General features: G+C 39.9%; 1 protein-coding gene across 2 annotated transcripts in view; it reads left to right on the forward strand.

Annotated features, from left to right (window-relative positions):
- NLK (nemo like kinase) overlaps positions 1–2,053 on the forward strand; it is a 122,834-nt gene extending 120,781 nt beyond the window's left edge. Inside the window, exons 11-12 of one of the 2 annotated variants that reach the window (XR_009692948.1) lie at positions 279–405; positions 1,507–2,053. Coding sequence is in view for 1 of the 2 variants with exons in the window: in XM_061142886.1 (XP_060998869.1) it covers positions 279–333 (55 nt within the window). In the remaining variant the exon portion in view is untranslated. Of the gene's footprint in view, positions 1–278; positions 713–1,506 lie in introns of those variants that run through there. The other variant, XM_061142886.1, reaches the window with a different exon arrangement.
- Positions 2,054–8,962: the final 6,909 nt, after the last annotated feature.

The raw sequence follows: 8,962 nt of genomic DNA on the forward strand, positions 1-8,962 counted from the left end.
TTTAATGTTATTTTCCCAATTGATTATAGGCATTATTACTTATAATAGCTTCCATTCATATTATGAAGTAGGCACCATGAAAAACACTTTACACAGACTCATTTATTCACCCCCGTATCCTCTGGAGGTGGACAGATGCACCGTTAGAGAAGTGAAAAGAAGTAAAACTCCAGGAATGGACTTGACCCTATTTTTTTAGAGGAAGTGGGGAACAGGCAGCAGTGAATTGCCCTTTGTGGTGCTTACAGCCAGCTCACCGTGTCTCCGTTCTCTTCCAGTTCCACTGTTGCTCAGCCGTCTGAGATGCCCCCATCTCCTCTGGTGTGGGAGTGACGGTGGAAGATAATGTACTACTGAAGATGTTATGTAGCTCTCCACTGGAGTCTGGGATTTGCAATTCTGGAGGTTAATCATGCTTGTACTGTAATTTTACTAATGAAGTTTTAAATTAACAACCACTACTTGTATGATAGGAATAATATTTAGAAATGTTACTAGACTTTTAATCTTGTAAAGTGGTTGTGCTTTTAGAAGAAAAAATATTTTACCCAGAGTTGCACATGTTTTATGAATTTAGTGCAGCTGTTATGGCTCACCTCAGAACAAAAGAGAATTGAACCAAATTTGGGAGTTTGGGGTTTTTGTGTTTGTTTTGTTTTTTCTTTTTTAAAAATATGAAGTGAGATTGTTCACACACACACACAAAGGACAGTCATACATTTTGATATTTGAGCCATTCCTGAAAATTTGGGGTTTTCTAAAACAAAAGAATCTAGACACCTTGCCTGCGACCAATCATGGAGCCACGTGAGCTGATCGTGGCTGCACCTGGGGGGGTGGGGGAGGGGGGCATGCCACCTAATGATCAAGCCCTATAATTAGCTTCTCATTAGAGCCGTGACGGTGATGTGTGCTGTCTAAAATCCAATGTTGTGGGTAGAGAGAATGAGTTTGTGACTAGGAGAGACTAAACTTTTGTTTTCCTTACCCAGTATAAATATATATATATATATTTAATCTATTTTTATTAGAAGTTTTTCTGCTCTTTCTTACATAAAAGAATCCCCAAGCATGCATCTTTCATGTGTGTAAATAATTCATTTCTGGGCTAATTTCAAAAGAATCCCAACATTGCTGTATAGAGAGAGAACTAGCTTGCACATTTTAGGTCTGTGAAATTTTGTGAGACTTTTCCTGCACTGGACAGTAAAAAAAATAAATAAAGATAAAAACAAATTTAAAAAAAAATTTTAAGCCACAAAAAAAGGCACATAGGGAATTATGTCAAATGTGTTTGTGTCCTTAGGCAAAGCTGTGGGAGTCTTGAAATGTCACAGTAGTAAATAACTTATTACTTTTTGACAAATTTTTTTTTCTGTTGGAACACTGAATTCTTCTGTGCATATGTATATATGAATACAAATTGAAGGCCTCTACCTCCTGGAGTTATACAACTTGGCTTGTTTACCTCCACATGCTGATGATGACTATTTTTTTTTTTTTAAGTTCAATGTGGAGACTTGAAACTTGAATGTCCCTTCCAACTTTTATATTAAAAATAAAAAGACAAGAAAATTGAAGATCGTTTTTCACCTGTACAAGGAATACTAATGGATCGTCTTAAAATTGGTCTAGGAAAAAACCTTGGTGTGTGTTATGGACAATTAACTGTTAAAGTTATTGTAAGTTATCTGTATTTAGCAGAATATTTTCATCTTGAGTGATCTGAGCTGAATTTGAAGACTATTAATAAGTTATGTTTGGAAGTTTTAACTTCAATGAAGTAATTATTTGCTGTGAAAGAAACAAACATTGAATTACTAAACAAAGATGGTGCAATATCTTTGTTTTCTTTTTACGAGGCTCCTGAGAATCAACCCAACTGAAGCATTTCAATTCACTTGAATGAGAAACGTGTTTAGTATCAAAAGAGCCCAAGAAGACACTGGTGTGAAAGGTACAATCTCAGAGGTTGGTCAGTTACCGTGGCACACTTACTGGTCACTTTGTACAATGTAGATTTGAAGTACAGTGGTGAAAACATTAAATGTGACATTTGAAAAAGATGTGTCAGCCGTTTTATTTCAATTCCTTTATTTTCTCTTCAGTACAGCCTGCAGCCTGCATTTGCAAAGTTTTGAGACATTACCTATTTATATTTCCATTTCAATTTTTGAGGAAATTAGTTGTGGGTTTTTGTTTTTTTTTTTAAACCTTCTCAGAGACTTTAAATTGCCAAAAACATACTCAGAGATACTGTGATTTAAATGTATACAATTTGAATGTCTTTCCAGACCTTAGAGTCTGTCTAACCCAGTGGTTTTCGAACTTTTCTTAATCCTATTTTCAGGTGAAATCAAACTCCAATACAGTAGAGTCCATTATATTAAACAAAAATGGACTGCTCCGGAGCAGCAGACTGCTCAGGGGGCTTGACCCCTCCCTCCACTTCCTTACTGCCTCCTGCCCCTGGCATCCCAGAGGTACTTCCGGTTAAAGAAGTAGGCCCAGCTGGGTGTGATGTGATCAAGACACAATGGCAGACTGCCTGTCTGGTACCAGTCTGTCATGTTAGACTGCCTAACTTAAGAATACGTTCCCTGAGGCTGGATAAAACAAGAATACTCTTGGGGTTGTAGATATCATGTGTACTTCTTCATAGGTAAGTATTAGAGAAAACTTGTTCATCTAACCAGGGGATTTGTGCCTTATTCTTTAATTTAAAACTGTTGATAATTGCAGAATTGTGTAGTGTGTACAGCCAGTAGTCAGTATGGACAGATAAGGCTGGAAGCAGCTGCAGTTTGTTTGCAATTTAAGTTATAAGAACCTGGAATATGGAGATAATCTCTTGAGCTAGCTTGTAAGATTTGGAATTTTTATTTTTTCTGTATGGTAAGTCATTTTAAATATTACTTATATTAAAATATATTAAAGAATAGGATGCATAACTTGCATGGATTTTAAATTAAGACAGCTTGGGGTGGGGGCTGTTGTCTAGACAGCACAGCAGTACATGGACACATTTAGTGTCTTCCTTGCAATGACTCTTCCACCTCTCCTTCCTCAGATCTTTCCTTGCCTGCTGAAACACAACTCTTTTCTTTCTCTTAGGGGCCACAGCTCTCCCTTACAGGCTCCTTCCTTTATTCTAACATGTTGTGTTTTCTGGACTAGGGATCAATCCTGGGTTACCATCCTAAAGTCAAAGTTCTTGACTTGGTTGCTTGGTAGAATCACCTGGAGAACTTTGAGAAATTTCATGGCTGCACCCCAGAATCTCTGGAGGCAAGGTCAGGCATCAGTTTGTTGTGGTTTGGTTTTGTTTAAGTCCTCCCAGTGTGCAGCCAAGCTCCATTGCAGGACACACTCTCCTTGTGACCTCATCTACCCTCCTGCCTTCGTTGACTATAAGAGAATGACTCCAAATCTCATCTCTATACCCAGATTCTTCCACTAGCATTTTCTAGGTAGCTGCTAGAAATTTCTACTTGGGTATCTTATAGGTCCTCACCCATGTCAAAAATGAAATTAAGGGACTTCCCTGGAGGTCCAGTGGCTAAGATTCCATGTTCCCAAGGCAGGGGGCCCGGATTCAATCCCTGATCAGGTCATATATCCCACATGCAACAGCTAAGACCCAGTGCTGCGAAATAAGTTATTTTTAAATAGTGAAATTAATTAACGTTTCTTCCCCCATCATTCTTATTGCCCCATTAGCTCTTTTTCCCACTTCCTCGACTAGCAAAATAGTTGAGGCTTAACCAGCTAGGGCCATCCTGAGCACTTCATGAGCAACTGTGGAAGGGAAATGACTTGCTTGGGGGCAAGGGCGGCAGAGTCATGCCCTGAGTCGGCCTATTCACATTAAGATGGGACCAGTGCCAGGGTAATGCTCCTCACAGCACAGCACCAGGCTTTTCTTTTTTGGCAGGTGAGATGGAAGCGAATGACTCCAGTTACAGCGCTCTATCAGCTCCCTACCCCTCGACCCTGGGCTTCACCATCCACCCACTTACATAAGCCCAAAATCAGAGTCCTCCTCACTCCCATCTCAGCTCCAGAATTCATGCACATTTTGCATTCCATTCTTTGATATACTTTGATCTCAATGTTTTAAATGACACACCCATTAAGGAAAAAATAGTAAAAAAATTTCCAGTGAATAAGCTAAATGCTGTTCAATCTTGTTTTCCATTTTGGGACCAGGGCTGAATTGAAGAGACTGATACTACTCACCAATTTAACATCCAGTTTTTTGTCTCTCAGGTTTAAAATATTTTGAGAATCAAACACCTAAGTGATAACATTTTCTTGTGACCTTCGCCAGTGAGTGAACAATGCCCAAATACTTGGAAATAAGTGGTAAATTATGTTTTCAGGTTTCTGTTGCTAGAATGTTTAACACGCAGATCTTGCTAAGAGGTCAGTGTTTATCTTAGGCAGCCGACTTCAACAGATTCAAACAGTTGTCAGCCTCCTGCTGTCTCAGGGAAATACTCAAAGATCTCTAAGTAATAAAAATGGGTTTATTTTTATGTTTTGATAATACTCATTTTCACAGCTCTTCATCTCCACAGCCAACTATTTTTATCCATTTCTTAATTATAGCAATTATACCATTTTTTTTTTTAATGAGCAGCTTTACCTTAGAGTTTTTGAGAATGTTTATCCTTGAGAAGAAAAATCTTAATAAAGACAATATTGTGATTTCTTTTTAAAAACTATATTATGGGGGCTTCCCTGGTGACTCAGTGGTGAAGAATCTGCCTGCTACTGCAGGAGACACAGGTTTTGATCCCTGGTCCAGGAGGTCCCACATGCCCCAGAGCAGCTAAGCCCACGCATCATGACTACTGAAGCCTGTGCGCCACAACAGGAGAAGCAACAGCAGTGAGAAGCCGCCCACCACAACTAGAGAGGAGCTTGCCTCCAGTCCTGTCCACTGGACTGATACGGAAGGTTGTTCCACATGAACACAGAGCTAGAGCTTTACATTTGAGCCACTTTCTTATTATGAAAGCAAACAATGAGTAACTTGAATTTATTACCTCTTAGCTATATTTTTATCCTTTGTCATGACTTATCCATGAAGAAAAATAACTCAAGGTAGAACCAACTAACCAAATTTCCCCCAGATAAGCCGTTGCTCATATGTGTAGTAGTAGTAGTACAGGATTTCTAAATCATTTTTCACTTGACTACACTTGTTTTAAAGGCAAGACATTCAAACCACATTAAAAAAATTTTTTTTCCATCCACTAGACATACTGGAAAAAAATCAACAGGTACTTAGCTATACAAGCTTCCTCACTTTTGCCAGATTCAGATGTGGCCCTGTCTAGTCATTTGTGAACTTTTTTTCATTCTATACTATTTACCAAAACTCATCATTCAGTTATTTTTTACCAACAACAGTCTTAAAAGTTAATGTCTCATATGCATCATCATAGCTTTCCTGGTGGCTCAGGTGGTAAAGAACCCCCCTGCAATCCAGGAGACCTGGGTTTGATCCCTGGGTTGGCAAGATCCCCTGGAGGAGGGCATGTCAACCCACTCCAGTATTCTTGCCTGGAGAATCCCCATGGACAGAGGAACCTGGTGGACTACAGTCTATGGGGTGGCAAACAGTCGGACATGACTAAGCAGATAAACAACAGCATACATCATCATACAGATTGCAAATAAAGACTAGTAGAATGACCAAATCATTAACACCTATGCTTTTTCATCTAACTATCAAGAATCAGGTTAAGCTGAGTTTTGCAACTGGTTGTGTTCAGACCTTTTTAAGTACAGCAAAAATACTTGAACTTTTATTTCAAGCAATATAGATGATTAGATACTTAGAAACAAACTATACAGAAAACATGTGGAGGTTCCTTAAGAAACTACAAATAGTTCCCATATGATTCAGCAATCCCACTCTTGGGCATACATCCAGAAAAGACAAAAGCTCCAATTCACACGGATACAAGCACCCCAGTGTTCACAGCAGCACTGTTTACAATAGCCAAGACACGGACGCAACCCAAGTGTCCATCAACAGGTGCATGGATAAAGAAGATGTGGTGCATATACACAGTGGAATATTAGTCATAAGTGAAACACCATTTGCAGCAACATGGATGGATCTGCAGATTAGCATACAGTGAAATAAGAGAAAAACAAATACGGTATCACTTCTATGTAGAATCTAACAAAAAGTACAAATGCACTTATTTACAAAACAGATTCACTAACAGAAAACACGGTAAGGAGAATGGGGGGGAGGGATAAATTGGGAGTGTGGGATTAATAGGTGTACATTACCATATACAAAAGAAAAGGTACTGTATTGCACAGGGAACTATATTCAGTATGTTCTAATAAACCATGTGTATGGATGCATGTTTATAACTGAATCACTTTGCTATACACCTGAAACTAACACTATTATAAATCAGCTGTACATCACCAACAATGAAAAATTTAAACACCCTGTATTTCTTGATGATTATAACAAACATTAAATAAATAGCTGAGCTTACAGAAAGGGGATTCTTTAAGGACCTAAAAGATCACAAGCCACTACTTTCCTAAGGCCTTTTGCCAACTGGTAAAAATAACAGCTAACACTAACAGTTAACGTTTATTGACTAATTACTATATACCAGACCCTGCTCCAAGTACTTTACAACAACCCTATAACGTGGGTACTATTAGCTCCACCTTTGACAGAAAGACTTAGGCACAAAGAAGTCAAAATCTTGGTTAACAGCTACAAGGAAGACAGGATATGTGGCCTTGAGCAAGATACAGAATTAAAACAGGCTCCCACATGTCGTTGAGACATTAATAGGGCTATACCTTCAGTAAAAGCTCTGTCGGGGAAAAAAAAAAATCCTACCTGCCACAGTGAAATGTGTCTGTTATAGCCTCAGCTTCCAGTGGGGAAAAAGTCCTCCACAGAAATTTAAAGCACAAATGTGTCCTTACATGTCATCAGATTTCAGATTTATGCTGCCATCAAGGCTTAGGAAACTCAAATCAAGATATTAACCTAAAACACCTCAGTTGGCAGTGCCCTGGGGTGTCTGGCAAAAGCAAACACAGATGCTCTTTGGAGGGAAATGCAGCCTTAACTGAAGCTCCAGAGATTCTGGTAGACAGGGCCTACCCAAACAGGAACTCACAACCGAAATTACAAAGCACAGGAAAATAGCCACTATACGTAAGAGCTTCCTTGGTGGCTCGGCTGGTGAAGAATCCACCTCTAGTGTGGGTTCAACCCCTGGGTTGGGAAGATTTCCTGAAGGAAGGCATGGCAACCCACTCCAGTATTCTTGCCTGGAGAATCCCCTTGGACAGAGGAGCCTGGCGGGTACATCCACAGGGTGGCAAAGAGTCAGACACAACTGATGTACTCAGCACAGCATGACTAAGCACATACATAAGAGACCATTACAAACCAAGTACTTTGGCTACTGGAAGTACTGGGTGCAGAATACAAACTAATCATGCTTAAAGAATATTTAGAGGATTTCCCTGGTGACTCAGTGGTAAAGAATCCACACACCAATGCAGGGACACAGGTTTGATCCCTGATCTGGGAAGACCCTACCTGCCGCGTAGCAACTAAGCCTGTACACCACAACTACTGGGCCTGTGCTCCAGAGCCAGGGAGCCGCAACTACTGAAGCCCATGCCCCAGGGCCTGCGCTCCACAGCAAGAGAAGCCACAATTAGAAGCCCACTCACTGAAACTAGAGAGCAGCCTCCACCTGCCACAACTAGAGAAAAGCTCACCCAGCAACGAAGACCCAGTACAGCCAAAATTTTTTTTAAAAGTCCTAATGAGGTGAATGAACCTAGAGCCTATTATACAGTGTGACATAAGTCAGAAAGAGAAAAACAAATATCGTATATTAGCGCATATAGGCAGAATCTAGAAAGATGGTACTGACAAACCTATTGGCAGGGCATCAGTGGAGATGCAGACACAGAGAACAGATCTGTGGACAAAGTGGGGGAAGGACGAATTGAGAGAATAGTGTGGAAACATATACATCACCACATGTAAAACAGATGGCCAGTGGGAATTTGCTGTATCACTCAGGGAGCTCAGATCCAGGGCTCTGTGACAACCCAGAGGGGTGGGATGGGGTGGGAGGTGGGAGGGAGGTTCAGGAGGGATGGGACATGTGTATACCTATGGTTGATTCATGTTGATGTACAGCAGGAACAAACAGAATATTGTAAAGCAATTATCCTCCAACTAAAAATCAATAATTTTTTTAAAAAATGAAGGTATCCAAAAGCCAATCAAGGACTAAAATCACTGAAATATCACCAGGCAAATCTGAAAGGAAATCAGCTCACACAAATGAAAAATAAAGTCATTGAAAGTAAAAATAAACAGCAGATTGAACACAATCAAAGAAAAACTAAAACTTGTGAAAACTTACCCAGTATGCACTGCCTCATATACAGCAGGAATAACAAAAATGCACAGGAAATAATAAAAAATATTGACACTTGAGGGGTAGAAACAGGTCTATATAAAATCGGAGTTCCAAAGATAAAAGGATACAAGAGGGGCAATATTAAATAATAGCTGAAATTGTCTTACCTTTGATCATAGTTCAGAATCATTGAATTTAGGAAGCACAACAAATCATAAGCAGGATAGACAGTTCATGGCAGCTTTATTGACAACAGCCAAGATATAGAAGCCACTGTCAGTGGTCATGTATGGATGTGAGAGTTCGACTGTGAAGAAAGCTGAGTGCCGAAGAATTGATGCTTTTGAACTGTGGTGTTGGAGAAGACTCTTGAGAGTCCCTTGGACTGCGAGGAGATCCAACCAGTCCAACCTAAAGGGGATCAGTCCTGGGTGTTCATTGGAAGGACTGACGCTGAAGCTGAAACTCCAGTTTTTGGCCACCACATGCGAAGAGTTGACTCATTGGAAAAGACCCTG

This window comes from Dama dama, chromosome 5 (assembly GCF_033118175.1).
Source record: "Dama dama isolate Ldn47 chromosome 5, ASM3311817v1, whole genome shotgun sequence".
Taxonomy (NCBI): Eukaryota; Metazoa; Chordata; class Mammalia; order Artiodactyla; family Cervidae; genus Dama; species Dama dama.